General features: G+C 43.0%; 2 protein-coding genes across 2 annotated transcripts; one reads left to right on the plus strand and one right to left on the minus strand.

Moving 5' to 3' along the window:
- Positions 1–500: 500 nt before the first annotated feature.
- Positions 501–6,717, plus strand: stx6 (syntaxin 6). The gene is made up of 8 exons (XM_072388813.1): positions 501–690; positions 2,701–2,870; positions 3,001–3,095; positions 3,596–3,655; positions 3,838–3,966; positions 4,056–4,162; positions 5,163–5,257; positions 5,533–6,717. Exons 1-8 carry the CDS (start codon positions 656–658, stop codon positions 5,607–5,609), a joined length of 768 nt encoding a protein of 255 aa, XP_072244914.1. The 5' UTR covers positions 501–655; the 3' UTR covers positions 5,610–6,717.
- Positions 6,718–15,022: 8,305 nt separating this feature from the next.
- On the minus strand, positions 15,023–21,676 carry LOC140311242 (uncharacterized). The gene is made up of 7 exons (XM_072388634.1): positions 21,534–21,676; positions 20,282–21,243; positions 19,086–19,185; positions 17,901–18,099; positions 17,710–17,813; positions 17,458–17,630; positions 15,023–16,748 (listed from the first exon to the last, which is right to left on the minus strand). Exons 1-7 carry the CDS (start codon positions 21,596–21,598, stop codon positions 16,552–16,554), a joined length of 1,800 nt encoding a protein of 599 aa, XP_072244735.1. The 5' UTR covers positions 21,599–21,676; the 3' UTR covers positions 15,023–16,551.
- Positions 21,677–23,538: the final 1,862 nt, after the last annotated feature.

A 23,538-nucleotide genomic window follows, 5' to 3' on the forward strand; every position in this document is an offset into this window, starting at 1 on the left:
GGGGCCAATTGGAATTCAGTTCATCCATATCCATATCATAATCCAATTAAATCCAATTAATTAATTAAAAAAGAATCCAATTAATTAATATGGAGCCAATTCAAAAGCAATATCCCAGCTAAGGAAACCAACAGATTGCACCGAAACTTGTCTTCAGTCCAATCTCCCGTCCTGAGCCTGAGGGACTGTGGAAAGGAACGACTCCCTTTAACAGGAAGAAACCTCTGGCAGAACCAGAACCAGGAAGGAACCTCTGGCAGAACCAGAACCAGGAAGGAACCTCTGGCAGAACCAGACTCAGGAAGGGTGGCCATCTGCCTCGACCAGCTGGGGTTTGAGAAGACAGAAAAGAGGGAAAAGAGGGGGGAAAAACACCATAAGGGTATTCTTAGATATTTATTATGATATAGAGTTTATTGTCTTTAAATGTATTATGCATTTATTTTCTTATTTCCATCCACCAGCAGGTGACGCTAACAGCTGCTACGTGACGTGGAAAAAGTAAGGTGTGACGTCGCTGGGTGGTTTCCGTTGCTACATGTAAACAAAGCCCAGTTAGCTGCGGTAGCAGCAATGACCAGAACCATTTAATCGGAACCAAAACCGTCACAGCGGATCCAGATCTGGGAGGGATGGACTGAATCGAACCGGCAACATGTCGATGGAAGATCCGTTCTTTGTCGTCAAAGGGTGAGAAGTGCTGCTCTGAGCTAACGAAGCTAACGGTGTCAGACCTTTGTGGGCGGATATCTTAGTGTATCACTGGCTAATGTAACCCAGTCTGAAATTAGTTAAACCAAATTAACTAGTGAAGATGCATTTTACAAATTCAATTCTATTACATTAAGTTTTATTCATATAGCGTCAAATTACAACAAATGCCATCCCAAGGAACTTCAATAATACAGTCCAATTCAAGTCGATTGGAGTCCAATTCACTGTAATCATAATACAATCAAAACCAAATTAAATTCAAAATTAGTCCAATTTATTCATACAGAATCAATTCAAAAACAATTTCCCAGCTAAGGAAACCTACAGATTAACTGAAACTTCTCTCTGATCCTGAGCTGCACGAGGTGACTGTGGAGAGAAAAAACTCCTTTTAACAGGAAGAAACCTCCATCAGAACCAGAACCAGGAAGAAACCTCCATCAGAACCAGAACCAGGAAGAAACCTCCATCAGAACCAGAACCAGGAAGAAACCTCCATCAGAACCAGAACCAGGAAGGGTCCATCTGCCTGGACCAGCTGGGGCTGAGAGGACAGGAAAGAGGGGACAACAAGCAGCGTAACACCAGGCCAGAGACACCTGCTGAGAGAGAGAAACACAAGTTAATGACAGCAATGATGTCATCTGTACATGGAGGGAGGAGAGGTGCATCATGGGAGCTCCCCCAGCAGGCTGGGCCTATAGCAGCAGAACTATGGGATGTTTCAGGCTCACCTGAGCCATCCCTAACTATAAGCTTTATCAGAAAGGAAGGTTTTAAGCCTAGGCTACCAGCAGCTGCTACTTTCACATAGTTGGTCTGTTAGCACACAGCTCATCTATAATAACAGAGTTTATTATCAGTTGAGGGTTTTCATAAGATCATAAGATCATAAGATCACGTGATGCACACAAGACAAAGTACTTGTATGTTCGGTAAACACTAAAGTTTTTACAGGCACACTTAAGAGACACATTGTTTCCTGATGTTTTAGGGTCTCTGGTATCTGAACATGCAGCTGATGCAAACACTTATTCTGCTCAGAAAGAATTTCTACAAATTTAGGAACATGATAATGTCAAACTGAAGGTTATTTACATTTAAACTCTTCTACATGATGACACTTACCAACACAGTTTGAGAAATGAGATGGGATGAAAAGACATAAACATATAAACATCTACAAGCCTCAAAATATTCAACAGAAATAGTTTTTATATGTTCTACCAGAGGCTCAAATTGGATTCAAACTGAGGTGAACCAGCTGTGCTTCTCTTGGCCAACAGTCTGCTCAGAAAACGCCAAACAAACCGTGTCTTTGGCTCAGGAAACACATCGGGTTAAAATACATGTGGAGTTACTGTCTATAAATGACTGTAATACTGAAAATGTTGGTCAGATCGTCTGCGATCTAATTATTTCTTGTTAAACTTAGTTTGTTTGTTTCAGGTGAACTCTAGTTAAAAACACAGCTATGTTAGATTATTTAGTTTTCTTCATCTTAAGAAATAAATGTTGAAAGAGAAAATGACTGCTTTCCTTTGGTTTCTATCACATAAATGATCAAAGAGAATCCCTCTTCTTTGTTAAAGCGTTTGTTCACTTAATGACCTGTAGTAACCTTCCATGGCTTCATGCAGCATGTCAGAGACAGAGGCTCGCAGTACAGGTGACCTGCAGGTGAACAGATTCTTTTTATTAGCGGGACACCATTATTTTTAATGCCCTCTTTGTGGCTGCAAGGCTTCAGCCTGATGAATCTGAAGAAACAGTAAATCCTTGTTTAATGTGACGGAGGGTTGTGGTTCTGCTTTAGAGGGTCAGGGGTCACACCCACAAAACACCTGTCTGAACCGCTGGAGTCACCAGTCCATCAGAACACCAGCCCTGTTCTGGTTCTGTTCTGGTCCTGTTGTAATTCAGTTAGATTCACAGAGAAGTGTGTGAATGAGTCATGTGATCATCAGGTGTGTTTACTTTCATCAGCGAGGTGCAGAAGGCGGTGAACGCAGCGCAAAGCCTCCATCAGAGATGGAGTGAGCTGCTGCAGGAGGGGGGCGGAGCTTCCAAGGAGGAAATAGACTGGACGACCAATGAACTGAGGAACAGCTTGCGCTCCATCGAATGGGACCTGGAGGACCTCGACGAGACCATCAATATCCTTTATGCTGTGACATGCGGTCAGGTGGCCATCACAGGGTAACAGGTGATGGTCATGTGACCTGTGCTAAGACATTTGAGGTGAACAAAAAGGTGACAAAAAGGTTTTCTTAACAGTCCCTGAATGCATTGTGGAGTCAAACCCAAAAAAGTTCAACCTGGACGCCACCGAGCTGTCAAAGAGGAAAGCTTTCATCACCAGAACCAGAACCACAGTCAAGGTGAGCTCTCCTGAGGGCAGGCAGCTGATGTCATCACAGGATGTCTTCTGCACTTATTCAGTAGATCAGTGTTTTTTCCTCCAAAGCTGCGAAACGTTGAGTTTACTGACGTCTGCTGATGGAAATGTAGATTGGACCAAACTGAGAGTGTTGAGGAGGAAGCAGACATGAAAGTTAGACTCAGTGTTTGGTTTGTCCCCTTTGAGCTCCCGTAGGGCAGTGTGTTTGGAGTTAAACCTCTCATTTTGAGGTGGTGAAAACACACTTAGTCTCCAGTGATTCTCCATCTTGGAAGCAGGCTTTTGGTTTTGATGTTCCACCCCGAACGTTTCATCGTTAAATCCAGCACACAGAACAAAAAGCGCTCCATCTGATGTTTATGCCGTGCACACTCGTGTTCACAGAAGGATGACATCACACCTTCGTATTGCTGACTGACATGAAGATGTGATAGGCAGAGAGATCTGATTGGCTGCTAAGTGTTTCTGTTTGTTTTAAAGCAAATGAAAGGGCAGATGTCGAGTCCAGCTGCAGCCTGCACTGACAGGAAGAACAAACAGGTACCTGTTCACCCTCACCTGCCCACAGGTGTGTTCTGTCCATAAACAGCCACATTACCTTACATCCACTCAGCAGATCCAAAACATCCTCCAGCTTCTGTTTCTGCTGGAAACATTTTATTTTTCTGAAGCAGCTGCTTACTGTATACAGATTTATGTCAGTGTCTCTGTGTTGTGTTTAGGTTCTGCTCGGTGAGCGCGGTGCTCAGGGGCCCATTTGGCAGCCTGGGCCCGATAAATACAGCAGGCTGGACCGCCAGCTGCAGAATGCCAACTCTCACTTTATCGAGGAGCAGCAGGTGCAGCAGCAGGTACAGAACCACCTGAACAGAAGCACCTACTGAACAGAAGCACCTGCTGAAACTCCTGTAACGGACTCCTGGTTCTCTGTTTGTTTTAGCTGATCGCAGAGAAGCAGGACGAACAGCTGGAGCTTGTGTCCGGAACAATCGGAGTCCTAAAGAACATGTCGGAGCGGATCGGCATGGAGCTGGATGAACAGGCAGTGTAAGAACCCAAACTGATCAGGTTCTGCCCAGAGAACCAGGCCCTGTTAGACTACTGGACCCATCTCTGACCCAGCAGGGCTCTAAATTCAAAATAACAAGGGTCAAGGTCAGTTGAGGGCATCAGTAGCTATGGGGGACAGCGGTTGTCCACCAGTCTGAACGTCAGTAGATCGATTCTCAGCTGCCTCTCACCACATATTGAAGGTTCCCGACACTGAACCCTACGCTGCCCCCAATGCATCCATCAGTATGTGGACAGACTGAGTTGCTTTATGAGGAAATGTCGTAGAGTGCAGCGTATTTTGTTTTTGTTGTGAACAAGCCGGCTGGGGATGGATTTTCGTTTTTCGGTCCTGGCCAATCAATGAGCTGGGTTTTCCTCTTGGTGGGAAAGCGCTGTTAAACACCTGCATTTTGTTTTGAAATGTTTTGGTTATGCTGCCCTGAATCAGATGTTACAGGTAACAGAAGAAGAATCTGAGCGTATGCAACAGCATGTAAACATCACAGCTGTGAAGAGGCCGTTGTTAACATGTCTGTCTGAAAGGTGCCAGAATCTCTGATGATGATGACAGCAGCTTCTCCTCATGCTGAAATCGAAACACTGATTTAGAGTCAGATTGTCTTTACTGACCAACACACACCTGTGTGTCACCATCTGAGAGGGTTTCTGTGCAGTGGGTCAAGACAGGTGTCATATTTCAGCTGTGAAACACACCTGGCCCTATTTCTGCTGCTGACTGAAGGTGGAGTTTGTACACAACCAGCACAAACCACTTTTGTCTGTAAATGGGATTTATTTTTTTACTGGGTTGAGTATTATCTGTTTATAAAGGTCAGCTGCTGTAAATCGTTAAGTGTTCTTTTGTAGCTCAGGTTCAACTAACAGTAAAAAAGTTCTTTAATGTCATTGGCTGTTGTTTTAAGGCACCTGTACCTGTTCAAAGGTGTTGATTATCACCAGAAATGTAAACGAATCTGTGTTGTGGTTTCTGCAGGATGTTGGATGACTTTGGCCATGAGATGGACAACACTCAGTCCAGACTGGACAACGTGATGAAGAAACTGGCCAAAGTGTCCCACATGACCAGCGGTAACTGCTTAATTTGACAGATGTTCTCCCTGACTGGGTTTATTGGTTTGATCAGTGACCCAATCAGAGCTTTGATTGGATGAGTTTGCCTCAGTTATTGTTGGTAATAGTTAACTATAGCTAGTTCAAGTAAGTCCAACAAGTTTATTTGGTGTCGGTAAGAGTAATCTGTGATGAACCTGCTGCCTGTCAGGCTCCAACCGCCACCACTCTGAGCAGGATGAAGCAGAGAATGACTTATCATTAAGTTATTGATTATCTTCATATCTCTGCAGATCGTCGTCAGTGGTGCGCTATCGGCGTGTTGCTAGCCATCCTCCTGGTCATCATCATCCTCTTCTTCATCCTCTGATTAGCACGCAGACCTCATCAAAAGATCTTGTCTCAATCTGTGTCTTCTGGACCCAGCTGGACTCTGTTACACTGTACCGATCTGAACAGGTCTGAACAGGACTCTTTCTCCTAAGTGGGGCTGAGGATTTAGTTTCTTTTGAGTGTTTCAGCATCATTTCAGAGGTCAAGCAAAGGAAACACTATTGTGATTTTAAGTTTGTTTTTGTTTGTTTGGATTTGTTTATTTAAAGTTCTGAACATAACCAGTTAATCTCCAAATCAAAGATGACCCGATGTGTTTGCTTCCAGAGACTCGATGTGGACAGATGCAGACGTATTATCCTCCTGTCTCTCTAAGAAACCACCCTTAAAAGCACCCCTTTGCTCTGATTGGCTTGCTTGTGGAGGCCTGCTGACCATCATGCTGATTTTAATGTTAGGTGGAAACATCATAAACCCTATTCGATGTCACATTTCCTGATTGGAATCTTTTCAGCATTTCCCATCATTTCCCACAAAGTAAACATCACATCTTTCTTTAATTACTATCTTTCTTATTATCTTTGGTTATTCTTTATATGAAGAAGCACTGTTAGAGAGTTTTAACTCATTTCTGTCTTTGGTGATGTGAAATATAAAAGCAAGCTTGATGTTTTTCCCACTTTTCAGAGTGAATATACATCTGAGTTCTGATTTCCAACTTCTAAGGTTCTTTGAAAGCAGCATCAACACTCAACTCTGGTTACATCAGCTTGACTGTAAAGTATTAAACGACTTCTGATCAGTCTGAATGTTTGGCTTTTACATCAGACATTATCACAGAAAATAAGCCTGTAGGTCCCCGTTAACGTTTGTCCAGGGTTTAGATCAGATTTAACTGGTTTAGATCAGGTTTAATGGGTTTAGATCATGTTTAATGGGTTTAGATCATGTTTAACTGGTTTAGATCAGGCCTAACGGGTTCAGTTCTGGTTTAACTGGATCAGTTCACATTTAACTGGTTTGTGGAAACACTAAAACTTTTAGTTTGTGTTGTTTACGGTCTCTGTTTTGTTCATTTTGGCTAAAAGCTTTTTAACTGTTTTACTTTTTTCTTGTATTAATCTTATAAATGGTGTATTAATCAATTGATTTTTTAAATGTAAACTCCACCTACATACTTCTGGAGAATGATTTCCTGTGTTTAAACAAAGAAAAAAGCAGCCAATCGCGTCATCCCACGTCATCCGATTTATGGTACACAGCAGTGATTGGTCAGATGTTGTTGGGATGTCAGCTGCAAATATAATGTGAGAAAACATTTCAAAACTCTGACTGAAAACATGTTGAATTTATTATGAATCCATCCAATTACAACGTCAGTATTTCATAGAAAGCGTCAGCAGTCACTCTGTGATCAGACCATTCTTCCTCCAAACATGGTTTCTGACAAACACTGAAATAAAATCAGTAATGATGTTACAGTAGTGATCAATGGCACAACTGGAGCTGTGAGAATGAGGAACTTTGGTTTCAAGGAAAAGTGTTGCTGATGCATAAATGATGAGAGGTGTCTCTATGGTTTAATGTTCATGTGTATTTCAATAAATACCTGAAAACAAAACAACGTGTCAAACTGGTCACAGAGTTATTGGTCATTCATTGATCACCTAGAAGATCATTTTTCTGATGGATGACGTCACTTAATGTCCTCTTGAACTTACCAGAGGAAGTTGTGTATTCATCCTCTAATTCTGGGATGTGATCCTCTGGTTTAACTAACCCTAAAGCTCTTACACACCGAACCAAGGTGAAGGACCAGAGATGATGACACCTGATGGATCTCCTCAAGTCGCTAGGTTCTTAGCAAACAAAACTCCTCTCCACATGGGCAGATGGTGATGTCATCAATCGCCCACTTCAAGCAGTCATTGTGTGCAAGGGATTTGCAACAGACTACGCAACATGGCTGCTTTAATGTACCCCCCAGCTGGATTTTCTGGATGGGCTGGTCCAGTTTGAGAAACTGAATTTAATTAACATGTTGACATGTGTTTTAAAAGTCCAGTTTTGGTCAAACTGACACAATAATGCACAGATTACCTCTGATGCACTCATACACAGTCATTTGGACACTGCTATGTTGTTGGATTTATTTATTTGTTTTCAATCTAATAGAAAAAGACATCCAAATCTACACAGACACGTTGAAAACAGCTTTCCAAAGTCACAGTGTTCCGAACCACAGATGAACAGATAGATAAGCCCATATTCAGCTTCTTGACAACAGTCAGCCTATCATCTAAAAAGGAATATACCTGACAGCAGGAGTTGATGTTTATCTGATGTTGGATTGACTTTGGCCTGAAACTGACAGGATCAGCAAGTTTACCAAATGTCCAGTAGATGGGAGCCTAATTCCTTAGTAGGGAATTTATTTTTCAGTCATTGAGATGGTGATAGTTTAACGGGCTGAAAGGGCTCCTAAACTTTATATTCATGCACTGGATGCTTCTCATGTGGAAGAGTATAAAGGTTGGTTAACACACTTATATTAAAGAATTTGTGCTCTTTCAAAGATCATGTGAGGAGGTGCTGAAATGCCAGCTGTTCTGTTAAGTGGTTTATAATGCATATTGTAGTAGTTCTCTTATATTATAAGGCAAAAACAACCTTTTAATTTTTAACATTGGTTTCTGTATTTGCCCACAATCTGAGCATCTCCATTTATAGTTCCAGTTAATGTGAAACACAAACAGAAGGTAAAAAACAATCTATATGAAATCGGTTCAGTTAAGAAAACAATATTTAAAACTAGACCTGAGCTACCGTGGTGGGGGGGTTTGTGAGCTATGTTGCCCGAGGTGATTTCACTTCTTTTGAATATCTTAGTTTTATTTTAAAGGGTGTTCCTAAAGTTCTGTTCTTAATCCTTTACAGATCTCCAGGATACTGTGTGAGTTTTATTGATGAATTTTCTGAATTATTGTCTGTTATCTCGACTGATTTTAACCATTTTATCTTGACCGGGGATTTTAACCTTCACATAGATAATATGACAGATGGTAACGCCAAAGAATTTTCTTCTGTGCTGGACATGTTTGGTTTGTGGCAACAGAACCGACCCACCTTCAAGGTCACACTCTGGACCTGGTCATTTCTAAAGGTATTGCTATTTCTTCTGTTGTGGTTATTGATTTGGCCTTGTCTGACCATTTCTGTATTCTATTTAATTTATTGATTACTCAGAATGTTCAAACAACCATCTTCTCAGTTAAGTAGAGGTACATTAATGAGAAAACAAGTGCTCAGTTTAGGGAGGCCATAGCTATGTTACCCACTATGAGCGCAGAGTCGGTTGGATCATTTCAACTTAAGCATATTGAATGTAATGGAACCTGTTGCACCGATAAGAATCAAGAACACCTTGAGCAAATAGAAAACACCATGGAGAAACACCACTACGGTCAAAAACATGAAAACAGAATGCAGGAAAGCTGAATGTAAGCGGAGGAAAACAAAGCTTCAGATTCACTATGAACTGTACAAACAAAGCCTGCATAGTTATAACAATGAGCTGTGAAAAACCAGAGAGCTGCATTTATCTGAAATGATTAATAAGAATGCCAACAATTCTCCAACTCTGTTTGCTATGGTTGAAAAACTCACAAATCCTCCTAAACAGTTAAACTCAGACCTCCTCTCCACTGAGAAATGCAACAAATTTGCCAACTTTTTCAGCCAAAAAATCAAGACAATTAGACATTATGTCACAATTTAATACTATTGATTTAAAAGTCCTGGAGGAAACAGTACGGCATCTGAAATCAACAACTTGCACTCTGGACATAATACCATTTGACTTTTTAAAAAATGTTTTTACCTGTAGATCACAGAATCCTGTTGCACAGGCTGGAAAACTGAGTTGGACTTTCTGGAGCGGTCTTTAAGTGGTTGAGGCCGGAGTTCTTTTGTTACAATTGGCAGCTATGAATCTGACCGAGTGGCCATGACCTGTGGAGTCCCCCAGGGGTCAGTTCTTGGACCTGTTCTGTTTAACTTGTATATGCTCCCATTGGGTCAGATGTTACAGAACTTTAACATCAATTATCACAGTTATGCAGACGATACACAACTTTATGTGTCTGTCACCAGACGACTGCAGCCCAGCAGACAAACTGTGTCAGAGTCTGGAGGAAATAAACTCCCGGATGAGAGAGGATTTTCTACAATTAAATGAAGACAAAACTGAGATCATTCTGTTTGGCAGCAAAGAGAAGAGGGTCAGCGTTGGTAAATACCTTGAGACTCGGGCCTTACAATCACTGACTAAGTCCGTAACCTTGGAGTGTTGATAGACTCAGATCTGACTTTCAGCACCACATCAAAGCTGTCACCAAGGCAGCTTTTTACCAACTCAGAAACATCAACAGAATGAAAGGTTTTCTCTTCCAAAAAGACCAGGAGAAACTCATCCATGCATTCATCTGCAGTAGACTCCATTACTGTAATGGTCTTTTAACTGGACTTCCCAAAAAGAGCATTAAACATCTGCAGCTCATCCAGAACGCTGCTGCTGGAGTTTTAACCAGGACTCAGAGATCTGAACACATCACACCAGCTTTAAAGTCTTTACTCTGGCTTCCAGTCAGTCACAGAATAGATTTTAAAAGCCTGCTGATGGTTTATAAATCCATATGTTCAGAGAATATAAACCCAGCAGAGCTCTTAGATCCAAGGTCTCAGGTCAGCTGGTCCAGTCCAGAGTCCAGACTAAACCTGGAGAAGCAGCATTTAGCTGCTATGCTGCAAACAAGTGGAACAAACTGCCAGAGGAGATTAAACTGTCACCAAATGTAGACATTTTTAAATCCAGGTTAAAAACATTTCTTTTCTCATGCATGCATGAAATCTGCAGGATATCTTTTAACTTATCGAGAGTGTTGCTTGTTTTTATTCATTTTAAATTCATTTAAATGATTTTTTCTTTCTATTTATATTCCTTTACATATTTGAATGCTTTGTCTGCTCCCTGCTGCTATGCTTTTATTTTATGTAAAGCACTTTTAATTGTTTTGTAGATGAAATGTGCTACAAATAAATTTGATTTTGACTTTGGTAGGGTCACCCGAGGCAAACAGATCCTAGATGAGGGACCAGACAAAGAACAGCTCATAAGACCCTCTTGATGTAAAATTAAATGCAGTTAAATTAAATTCAATTCAATTTTATTTATAAAGCGCCAAATTACAACAAATGTCTTCTCAAGGCACTTAAATAATACAGTTAAATTCAAGCCAATTGGAGTTAAATTCATTGTAATCATCCATCCATCCATTTTCTATACCGTAAATCCGTCAGTCGGGTAGCGGGTGGGCTGGAGCCTATCCCAGCAGTCATCGGGCGAAAGGCGGGGTACACCCTGGACAGGTCGCCAATCCATCACAGGGCCACTGTAATCATAATCCAATTAAATCCAATTAATTAATTTTAAAATAATCCAATTCATTCATATGGAGCCAATTCAAAAACAATATCCCAGCTAAGGAAACCAACAGATTGCACCAAAACTTGTCTTCAGTCCAATCTCCCGTCCTGAGCCTGAGGGACTGTGGAAAGGAACGACTCCCTTTAACAGGAAGAAACCTCTGGCAGAACCAGAACCAGGAAGGAACCTCTGGCAGGACCAGACTCAGGAAGGGTGGCCATCCGCCTCGACCAGCTGGGGTTTGAGAAGACAGAAAAGAGGGAAAAGAGGGGGGAAAACACCATTCAAAGGATACCTGCTGGAACAGGGAAACACAAGTTAATAACCACAATAATGTCACATGGACATAAAATCATTTGAGAAATTAAACAGGGGGAAAAAGAGAGCAAAGTGAGGAAAGGTGTGACAGATGAGGTCCCCCAGCAGTCTAAGCCTATAGCAGCTTAACTATGGGATGTTTCAGGATTACCTGAGCCATCCCTAACTATAAGCTTTATCAGAAAGGAAAGTTTCAGCCTAATCTTAAAGGTAGAGAGGGTGTCTGCTTCCTGAAGCCAAACTGGCAGCTGGTTCCACAGAGAGGGGCCTGATAACTGAAGGCTCTGCCTCCCATTCTGCTTTTAGGGGCCTGATAACTGAAGGCTCTGCCTCCCATTCTGCTTTTAGGGGCCTGATAACTGAAGGCTCTGCCTCCCATTCTGCTTTTAGGGGCCTGATAACTGAAGGCTCTGCCTCCCATTCTGCTTTTAGGGGCCTGATAACTGAAGGCTCTGCCTCCCATTCTGCTTTTAGGGGCCTGATAACTGAAGGCTCTGCCTCCCATTCTGCTTTTAGGGCCCTGATAACTGAAGGCTCTGCCTCCCATTCTGCTTTTAGAAACTCTGGGAACAACAAGTAAACCTGCAGTTTGGCAGCGAAGTGCTCTGTTAGGAAAATATCTTACAATGAGATGAAGATATGATGGAGCTCGGTCATTAAGAGCTTTATATGTGAGGAGAAGAATCTTAAATTCTATTCTGAATTTAACAGGGAGCCAATGAAGAGAAGCTAAAACTGGAGAAACATGATCTCTGCTGTTAGATCTCAGCAGAACTCTGGCTGCAGGGTTTTGGATCAGCTGGAGGCTTTTCAGAGAATCTGTGGGACAGCCCAATAATAAGGAATTACAGTAGTTCAGTCCTGAAGGAACAGATGCATGGAGCAGTTTCTCTGCATCACCCTGAGACAGGATGGTCCTGATTTTAATGATATTACGAAGGTGAAAGAAGGCAGTCCTAGAAACCAGTTTTATATGTGCGTCAAATGATAAATTCTGGTCAAAAATAACTCCAAGGTTCCTCACTATAGAACTAGAAGCCAATGAAATACCATCTAGAGTAACTATATAACTATACAATTTCTCCCTGAAGCGCTCAGGTCCAAAGAGTTTTGTCTGAATTTAAAAGCAGAAAGTTCTGAGTCATCCAGGTCTTTATGTCTTTAAGACAGGCTTGTAGTCTGACCAACCTGTAGGTTTCATCTGGTTTCATAGATAAGTACAGCTGAGTATCATCAGCATAACAATGGAACTTTATGCCATGCTGTCTGATAATGTTACCTAATGGAAGCATGAATGAGGTAAAAAGATTTGGTCCAAGCACAGAACCCTGAGGAACTCCATGACTTACTCTGGTATGCGAGGAAGAGTCTTCATTTACAAGAACAAACTGGAATCTATCAGATAAATATGACTTAAACCAGCCTAAGATTGATCAAATCCAATATGGAAGTGTCAATTAAGGGGAAAACCTCCTTGAACAGTCTGGTTGGGATTGGGTCTAAAATACTAGTTGATGGTTTAGAAGAGACTATTGCTGTTGTTAGCTCAGAGAGATCAACTGGGCAGAAGCTGTCTGAATACAAATCAGGTTCTAAAGATACTTCTAAAGCTGCTCTACTTGATGATACATCAGTGATGATAGTGGGAAGGATTCCATCAATCTTCTCTCTGATAGAAGGTTTTATTAATAATGTGTCATTACCGCCGACCATGAGATTTCCATCCTCATAATAATAATAATAATTAATTAATTATTATTGCGCTAAATTATTGGAAATCTCACGGTGTCACCACCGTGGCTTTACACCACTGCGGTATACCGAAATACGGTATACCTTTTCACCCCTACCTGGAAGGGTGTGATTGGGAGGAATGGCCCCCCCGATCTGAATCAGAGTGGTGTTCTGTTGTTGTATTTTTGTGCTCGTCATGGACTGTCCATAATGAACACCATATTCAGGCATAAGGGTGTCCATATGTGCACTTGGCACCAGAAGTTCTTGGCACTTGGAGCGGTGCACCGTCATCACCATTTATGGTGGGGACGAGGCTCTGCTGACCTCAACTAGAGATGTTGTGAGTCGGTGGGAGGAATACTTCGAGGACGTCCTCATTCCTACCGACACGCCTTCAGATGTGGAAGTACGGTAGGAGGGCTTGTAGATCAAGCAGGGTGCTGGAGGGTGCATGGGAGTTCGCCCAACCGGTCTACATGTGTTTTGTGGACTCAGAGAAGGCGTTCGATCGTGTCCCTTTGGGAGACCTGTGGGGGGTGCTCTGGGAGTATGGCGTGCCGGACCCCTTTGATAGGGGCTGTTTGGTCTCTGTATGACCAGTGTCAGAGTCTGCAGGTCTGCATTGCCGGCAGTAAGTCGGATGTGTTTCCGGCGAAGGTTGGCTGGCTGTAGGGCGTTGAGGGGGTCCGATTTGGTGACCTCAGAATCGGGTCTCTGCTTTTTGCAAATGATGTGGTTCTGTTAGCGTCATCGGGCTGTGACCTTAAGCTCTCACTAGAGAGGTTTGCAGCTGAGTGTGAAGCAGCTGGGACGAGAATCAGCACTTCCAAATCCGAGACCATGGTCCTCAGCTGGAAAAGGGTGGAATGCCTTCTCCGAGTTGGGAATGTGTTCTGGGCCCGTCCCACTGGGAGCAGACTCCGGGGAAGACCCAGGACACGTTGGAGAGACTATGTCTCTCGGCTGGCCTTTGAACGCTTTGGGGTCCCCCGGAAGAGCTGGAGGAAGTGGCCGAGGACAGGGACGTCTGGGTTTCTCTGCTCAAGCTGCTGCCCCATGACCCGGTCCCCAGAGAAGCGGCAGATGATGGATGGTTGGATAGACCTGAGTGCAAGTTTGTTGCTGAATGAACCAAAATTTAACAGCTCAAAAGTTAGTGGTAAATTCCAAGTGAACTGGTAGTTTGTTCCAAATCACAGAAAATCTGCCTGAATAAAATATGTTTTACAAAATAAGACCTTATAACAACTTCCACATGTAGCAGGTCTGTAGTTTGTTCATGTTTGTGCAAAGAGAAGCACGTCCATTTAAACATCTGAATACAAACTCTATGGGGTGAAAGTCAATATTGTTTAAAAAATTCAAATTCATATATTTAGGTTAAGTGATACAGTGACTTTACTTCATGTGCTTTTCATTGAGGATTTTTAACCCTCGACTGTAGAGGATCTATGTGGATTAAACTATAGATTTATGCTCTGCTTTCGTCCAATAAGAAACTTTTTTTCTAACATTCAAGGATTCAGATTCAGATTCAGATGATTTTTAACAGAGCAACAGACAGACTCAGTTTTATTGGTATTTTGTGTCAGACAAGAGGCATCAAGCCAAGCTAAAACTTTCTCTAAATGTGGGGTTCACTTTTCTGTAATTGTTTTCCTCTTGATCACTGCATTGCTGATTCTCTGAAGATTATTCATAAATTAAAGTTAGGTCCATAAATATTTGGACAGATAACTTTTTTCTAATTTTGGTTCTGTATATTACCACATTTAATTTTAAATGAAACAACTCAGGTGCAGTTACAGTACAGACTTCCAGCTTTAATTCAGTGGCATGAACAAACCGAATTCCAGAAAAATATAAGGAAGCATTTTTTTTAAACACAATCCCTTCATTTCAGCGGCTCACCAAAAAGGGTGGGTACTCTGAAGGGACAAATTAGATAACTGAAAATAAAATGTAAATTTCTAATACTTGGTTAAAAACTCTTTGCTGGCAATGACAGCCTGAAGTCTTGAACTCGTGGACATCACCAGATGCTTGGTTTCCTCCTTTTTAATGCTCTGCCAGACCTTTACTGCAGCTGCTTTTAGTTGCTGTTTGTTTGTGGGCTTCAGTTGGGTTTGTTGGTTAAGATCAGGTGACTGACTTGGCCATTCAAGAATATTCCACTTCTTTGTTTCTTTGCTTGAACTCCTGGGTTGCTTTGGCTGTATGTTTTGGGTAATTTTCCATCTGTATTATGAAATGCCACTCAATCAATTTGACTGTATTTAGCTGGATTTGAGCAGACAGTATGTCTGTCTCTGAACACCTCAGAATTAATTTGGCTGCTTCTGTCCTGTGTCACATCATCAATAATCACTAGTGTCCCGGTGACACTGGCAGCCATGCACAACATGCAAGACATCTGCTGTGTTTTACAGATGATGTGGTATGTTTTGGATAAACAGCTGATCCACACCTTCTCCATACATTTTCTTGGAGGTTGGTCTTGGTTTCATGTGTCCAAAGAATGTTTTTCCAGAACTTTGCTGGCTTTTTTAGATGTTTTTTTAGCAAAGTCCAATCTAGTCTTTCTGTTCTTGAGGCTTATGAGTGGTTTGCAGTTTGCAGTGAACCCTCTGTATTTACTTTCATGCAGCCTTCTCTTTATGGTAGCCTTGGATACTGATACGCCTAACTCCTGGAGCGTGTATACTTTGTTGGCTGGTGTGAAGGGGTTTGTCTTCACCATGGAAATGATTCTGCGATCATCCACCACTGTTGTCTGTCGTGGACGTACAGGTCTTTTTGCGTTGCTGTGTTCACCAGTTCTTTATTACTTTCTCATGATGTACCAAACTGTAGATTTTGCCACTCTGAATATTGTAGCAATTTCTTGGATGGGTTTTTTCTGTTTTCGCAGCTTAAGGATGGCTTGTTTCACCTGCATGGTGAGCTCCTTTGACCACATCGACAAAATTGTCCAAATGCAAGCACCACACCTCAAATCAACTCCAGGTCTTTTATCTGCTTAATTGATAATGACATAATGAAGGAATTGCCCACACCTGCTCATGAAATAGCATTTGAGTCAATTGTTCAATTACTTTTGGTCACTTTAAAAAGAGCGTGGCACATGTTGAGGAACTGAAACTCCTAAACCCTTCATCCAATTTGAATGTGGATACCCTCAAATGAAAGCTGAGAGTCTACACATTATGGTCATGTCCATTATATAACTATAATATGTTTCAGTAAACAGGTAAAACAAAAAACTTGTGTCACTGTCCAACAATATGTGGACCTAATTGTAAATGAAAGACTTCAAAGTATCAACCATCAGTCTCAGCTTCATCCTCTGGTCCAATAATGGTCACTTTTGGCTCCCCAAAGATCAACGTGGTGACAGACAGCTGTTTGCAAATCACTCCCAGACAGTCTGGGATTTCTGTCACCGTGGAGACACCCTTCTCTGTTGGAGGATGCGCACAGTGGGAGAGGGGTTCTGGATCAGTAGGTGGATCACCTGGTCCAAACTGAGACAGGCTACCTTCTCCCCGTTCACCTCCAGGATCTCGTCTCCAACTGCCAACAACCCGGCATACAACTTCTCCGTGTTGCTATCGACCATCTTCTCCACGTACACGCCTGCAGTAAAACGTACAGTCAGTTTATACCCTGTAAGACAGTTTACTACAAGACCAGCTTTAACAGCATTTCTTCTGCCAGAAGAATTAGTTTTGGCAGTATGGGTTCTGTCGGCAGTGTCAGGTGATACCACTCAGACCTATAGTCTTCATGATCAATGATCAGAGCAATTTCACAGTCGCCTCATGCAGGACAGGGAATTGGATCAAAGAGAAGTTTCAGTGCAATCAGTTGGTTTCCTTAGCTGGGCTTCTTTTTTAATTGTATGAATTGGACAACTGTGGAATTTAATGAACTGGATTATGATTGAGGGCTGTGGTGTGGGGGTTAGCACCGTTGCTTCATAGCAGACGGTTATTTGTTCGAATCTTGGCTGTGGCCTTTCTGTGTGGAGCATGTTCTCCTCGTGTATGAGTAGGTTCTCTCTGTGTGCTCTGGCTTCCTCCCACAATCGAAAAACATGCAACTAGGTTAATTGGTGACTCAGTCCAAGCCTTCAGCCTCTGTTCACAGGGTATCTGCTTCACCAGTTGAGCTGTACAGCAGCTCCTATTGCAGTATAACTGACATTAGTGTCGATAAAAGAGGAGTGTCATGTTTCTTCTATAAGCTGTTCTAGTATTCACATATTGGGTAGTGGTACCAGCAGTAGTATACTGTATCAGCTATGGAGGTGTACTGAATGCAGTACAGAGGGTAACATCATTACCAGAATCGGACCGTCCTCTTCCTCGGCTGATGATGAATCCATATGTCTGGTCCGTCGGCCGGTTCAATTCCACCAGAAACGTTCCATCAGAACCGACCTGAAGAACTCGACCCACAGATCGGACTGAGTAGGGATAGCCAACGTCCTCGATGCTGAGACATCGAGGAAGGAACCTGATAAATGGACAGAAATACTGAGTACTGATATGTTGTTTGATCTGAGGTCAAGTTTTAAAAACAGGAAGAGTTTTACTGGTCCACAGCTGGTCTATAGTCATCGGAGCGATTCTTCTTCTTCTGTTCTAACCCAAAACTCTGAACTGATGACGACTTCCTCAATTGCATGATTGGTGAGCCCTGCAGGACCAACAGGAAATATGAAGGTCAAAGAAAAAGTGGTATAATTTTTTCTAATAGAGACGTAACAAGGAACGATCTTCTCACCACACAGAGTGACTGAAAAGATGGAGATTTCCTCAGAAGGTTGCAGGACTTCCTGATACCTGGGGGGGCATGGTCAGAATCAGGGGGACGGGTCTTTGAGGTGAGCCGGTCGAGGCTACCTGTTCGAGCCCGGCTTAGTCTGACGGAGGAGAGAAGATGCCGCAGAGACAGACGGGCAGGTTCATCTCTGCTGCTGAAGCTGAAGGACACAAACGAAAGATGTTTTCAGCGACCACATGGAGTTCTGTGACTGTGTTCAGATGGTTGAGAAGCTGAGAATGGGCTCCGTTCTGACTGGTTCTGTTCAAGCACCACAGACGCAATCAGTTCTACACCATTGCAGAGGAGTTCCAGTGCTTTTTGAGAGCAAGATTGTAACGTCTAACTATTCTTTCTATTCTGATCACAAAAGTTCTGGTCCCAGCCCAAAAAACTAATGCTACAGCAGCATCAACTCTTTCTCGGCCGGGGGCTAAGAACCACTTATATATGGGTCTGTGGAAGGGATAAATGAAAGTTTGTGACCTCCACGTTTGAAATTCAGAACCAGTGCAGTCCCAAGTCTCTCGGATCCAGGAGAGAACAATAAAAACTGAACCTCAACATGGACGGAAGTGAAAACAGCAGGGGAAGAACAGTAAATTATTGTTCCTGCCATTTTAACTGATTAATAATCTGCATCTGCGGCTATAGTCATAATTATTGCTGTTAATGGAGCCCATTGAAACACCACATATAAACTCTGTTTACAGACACGTTCAGTTATACGGTATTGTGGAAAACAGCGTTCAGAAACTAAACTGGTGATTTAAATATCAGTTTGCATAAGTAAGAGTTCAGTTTTCATTGTGGGGTCTTTGCACAAATATGGAAAATAAATTAAATATTAAATATATGTAAAATGAGTTAAAGATGAGCTTCTTTGGAGAAGAGATAACATGTCTGGACTTCTTTAGTTTGTTATAGAAATAAAGGTCCTGAACATCAACCCGACTCTCTGCTGGTCACAAAGCTCCATCAGAAGTGAGATGGTTTTGATAATACCAGAATGAGTCTCAGAAGCAGGGTGACTGGTTAACTTAGCTGGTAACCAAATCAAGCTGCCTCTCACTGATACAGTTTAAACTCTGGTTTTGGTATCCAGACCCTCAGGTGGAGTCCACCTGGGACATGGTTTATACTCACTGCTCAGGATGTGAGACTTCATCTCTGTGGAGCTCGGCACGAATTGGCTGCCTGACGTGTTCATCAGCACTGCTTGAGGTGGGTGGAGCTTGGTTCTCACCTGCGAACCAGAGGAGATGTTATTGTGTTTGTAGGTAATGTTGATGAAGTGTGACATCATAATTAATAATCTGATTAGATGCTTATCTGTACACTGTAGTACTTCTGTTAGCTTCACCCACTCTGTGTTTTAACCTTGTGCACCTGAATGTGAACCCAGATCACCTATGCTCCAGTCAGACTTTCTCTGATCCTGCTTTTTACTTTTTATTTCGTCACACACTTGAGCTCGCTGTGTCTGATTTTAGTTTGGACCTCTGACAGCAGAAGGAGCTGCAGCAGGGCTAGAGGGAGTGGGGGCCCCCTTGGGGCCACACATCAAACCATTCATGGATGACATTAGTCGCATGAGCGGTTTCTGTGCAAAACACCAACAACTTTTATTCAGTTGGTTAGCTGCATTACCAGCAGCGTAAAATGTACTTTTTACCTCATGAATACATTTTTTTGAAGGTTGAGGGAAAACATGAAGGTTCCTTCTGGGAGCTTAGAGTTCGCTGTGCGCTTTAACTGCTCAGCTTTGTCCAACTAAACAAGTTTCATACAGAACATGTTCTTCAGAGAACCTTCATTACTCCTCCATGGGGATTGGAAGGGGATATTTGGCTCGGGTTAAAATCCACCAACATGTTAACAGATTAATTTCAGTTGGGCTTTAATCACAAAAAAACAAACAATGGTTTAAAGTTAATAAAAATGTGTGGTGTCACCAGAGGGGGCGCTATAGACTGTTAGTGGTTGTAATTCAGTAGGAGAAATAGTTGTTCTAACAGTAAACATCTAGGAATCTGAGATATTATATCATCTCACATGTAATTTCTGAGAATATATCTATCATTATATCAAACCTTGTAGGTCAAACTTCTGACTTAGATCTTTTGGGACAAATGTTTCTGGGACAATTGTTGAATCCAGAACATTTACGTTCCCTCCACAGTGAGAAAGCTTCAGTCGTTCCACAAACCATTGAGAGAGGAGATGATTTATAAACTGAGCTGCAGCTGGATGTAAGTTTGTATTTTGAGTGTCAGATCTGTGTTCAGATTCTGGTCTCTGTGTCTGCCTTTTACATTATACTCTCAGGTGAATGTTCTTGCCTTTCCTCTCCAAGCTCCTCCTTGAGGTGGAGGAAGAGGAGTTCTTCACTGTGGCGTCCCGAACCCCCACCTCCACATGGGTTCGCTGCTGCTGCAACTCTGACTCTGATCGTAGCTCTCCGTGGGTTTGAGTAGCTGCAGGTCTCCCCTGGACGTCGTTGTTCTGGTTCAGATTCTTTCCTACCTTGAAGCCATTGGGCATTTCACCCTGGGATGTCGACGTCATGGGGTGAGAAGATGGGCTTTTAAGGATGGGAGAATGTATGAATGAAGGCTGAAGGGGTGGGGACAATCTGTAAGGGGCATAGGGGTTGGTTGGCAGGTCAGTGGTGGGTGGGGCTTGTGGAACAGCGACATGGGTTCCATTTAGTTCCAACTGATCGGCCCTCCGTCTTACCTGCATGTAGGGGGCACGACAAGCCCCGCCCCCTCCCCTACCTGTGTCAGTAGGAGTGACACATCCGATGTAGGTCTCTCTGAGTGGCTCAGTACGCAAGTGGAGGCGGTGCTTATTCAGACCACACCCACTGTCCTCACTTACAGGTAAGTGTACATGGACATCCTGGTCCAGGTGGAGTCTGCCTCCTAACACCGTCCCACAAAGGTCACTGTGAGCCACTCCCCTCACAACCGTTCGTCCTCTCTGCTGCCAGTCAACAAATAAATACTCCCCGCTGCGACCCAGTCCTGCCATGCCATTCACATACAGGTTCAGATCTGGTTTAGACAACAGAACACCTGTGCCTCGCTGCCCCGCACATCTCTGCTGCTGTCGCTCCTGATAACGAGACTCCACCTCCATCTCTGTCTCATCCTCAAACCGCAAACGACGTGTGAAAGATGCTGCCGGGAATTGCCTTGTTGAGCCAGAGGCTGCTCTACTGCTGACTGAGTCACTCAGGTGTCCTGACAGCGAGGCCACACCCTCTGACCGCACCTGTTCTCGGAGCCTGACCCCCGACCTGTGAAAACAGCAGAGATAGATGGCGGTATGGTCTAAATATCTGGACTGGGAGCAGTTTGAACATCTGAAAGATATGTGAAACAAATCATCTGAAATATGATATGTACAAAAAAACTTCTGAAACACAACATGTGGCACAAAACATTGGAAACACATGTGGAACAAAAATCTGAAATGCAACATGTGTAAATGCAACAGTTAAAAGAGAGAATGAGGTTTATCTTCATCAAGTCCACAAAACAGTTTATGTGATGATCGACGAACACAGTCAGTGTGTGTTTTACTCACTGTGTGTGTGTGTCAGGGGTCAGCAGGCTGTGGTCTCCTCTCAGAGGAAAACAGCGACGCTTCATATGAGCTCCTTCCCCAAACTGCTACCACGACAACAAAGAGCTGCTAGAGAGAGACTGAACACACACACAAACACAGACAGTGAGTAACACAGAGACACACACACATGAGATGGGGGAAGGGAGAGGATGACATCGGCAGCTTTGATTGGTCGGTGCGACAGACGCCAGAGGATTAAGCGGAGCAGCTCGTCAGGAATAATTAACCTGACGAGATCACAAACTGTTTACATCAGCACACATTGTGTGTGTGTGTGTGTGTGATTCTTTGCAACCGAGTTTCTTTTTCTGTGTTTGATTCTCATTCAGAAAATGTGAACAAGAAAAGTTAAATGGAAACTTCCACTGAGGTTAAAACTGTTTACCTTCTCTGGCAATGAGGATTTTATTTGTTCTGAAGAAGACTTGATTCTCATCAGGATGAACAGACACAACTCTGTAAATCTAGTTTAAGTGACGAGACTCTGTGCCAACAAACAATAAACTCACAAAACACTGGCTGAGGTGAACAGGTAACCCAACCCTGTGGAAGAAGACATGCAAAAGGAATAGGGATCTATAAATTTTTCACGAAAAGAAACCAGAGATTACTTTGATTTAAAATTATAAACTGAGAAGGTTTTTGTTAATCATCAGTTAGGTTTTAATGTCTGGCACATACCTCAATGTATTTTTCCAAGATGACGGCGCCTTGTTGGTTACGGCTGCACAAGGTCAGGACAATTTTGGATTCCAACATAGAAAAAGAACACTGTTAAGGATCCTAATTTCAGTCAGTGTTTCTATAAGACCTACGATCATCCAGTGTTTTCAGCTTCGTGGACAGGGGAGTGTTTACGTAGCTTTGGAGTGCTACGCTGCCAAGACCCAGCAGCCAACAGATCAGCGGATTCACCTCATAGCACGGGCTCACAGAGGAGCAAGCGAAAGAGGTGTGATTGGAGACTGGAGCGTGGATGTCTGGGAGGGCCAACAGCGAGGCTAAAGGCTAGCCCCTAGAAAACGCCGCTTCCATCCATCTTCATCTCCAACGTTCGCTCCCTTGAGGAAAAATGGACCATATTCATCTGGAATTAACGTCAAAGCATGAGTTGAGACTGCTGTGCTATCATTCTGATGGAAACGTGGCTGAACTCATCTATCCCAGACCACGTGATTAGCATCTAGGGGCTAGCTCTACTGCAGGCGGACAGGATCTCCGAACTCAGTGCTAAATCCCGGGGAGGCAGTGTGTACATGAACAGCAACTGGTGCAACACATTAGAGTTGTTTCAAAGATCTGTTCACCAGACATTATGCTTCTGTGAACTGTAGACATTTTTACCTGTCCAGGGGATTTAATGTGGTGAGCATTACCATGTGCAAGTGCCCCCCAGCGCTAATACCAAGGAGGCTATGGGTGTTCTCTACCAAACTATCACTGAGTTACAAACTGTCCACACTGAGGGCGTTTTCATTGTTGCTGGACATCTCAACCTGAAGACAGTCCTCCTACAGTTCCATCAACGTAAATTTTTCAACTCGAGGAGCGAACACCCTGGATAGTCTACGCAATCATCAAGGAAGCATTCAGGCAGCCCCCCGTCCCTACCTTGGCTCCTCGGATCAATCTTCTGTTATGCTAATTCCAGCATACAGGCCCCCGCTAATCAGAGGGAAACCTACGGTGAGGCAGGTGAGAGTGGGCCATGGAGGCACTGCAGGACAGTTTTGAATGCACAGACTGGGACGTGTTGTCTGTGTCAGCTTATGTCAGTAAATGCACAGCGGACGTCAGCACCATCAAAAACATCACCACCTGTGCTAACAAAAGCCCTGGATGACTGAAGGAGTATGCCAGATGCTAAAGGTTACAAGCAAGTTACTAAATTTAAACAACAAATAGTAATGATGCTGTGAAAACAGGATATAAATTGGGGGTGCACATGCTCAATGCACTCCCC

Source organism: Leuresthes tenuis, unplaced genomic scaffold (assembly GCF_036924035.1).
Source record: "Leuresthes tenuis unplaced genomic scaffold, fLeuTen1.0.hap1 SCAF_7, whole genome shotgun sequence".
In the NCBI taxonomy this organism is placed as follows: domain Eukaryota; kingdom Metazoa; phylum Chordata; class Actinopteri; order Atheriniformes; family Atherinopsidae; genus Leuresthes; species Leuresthes tenuis.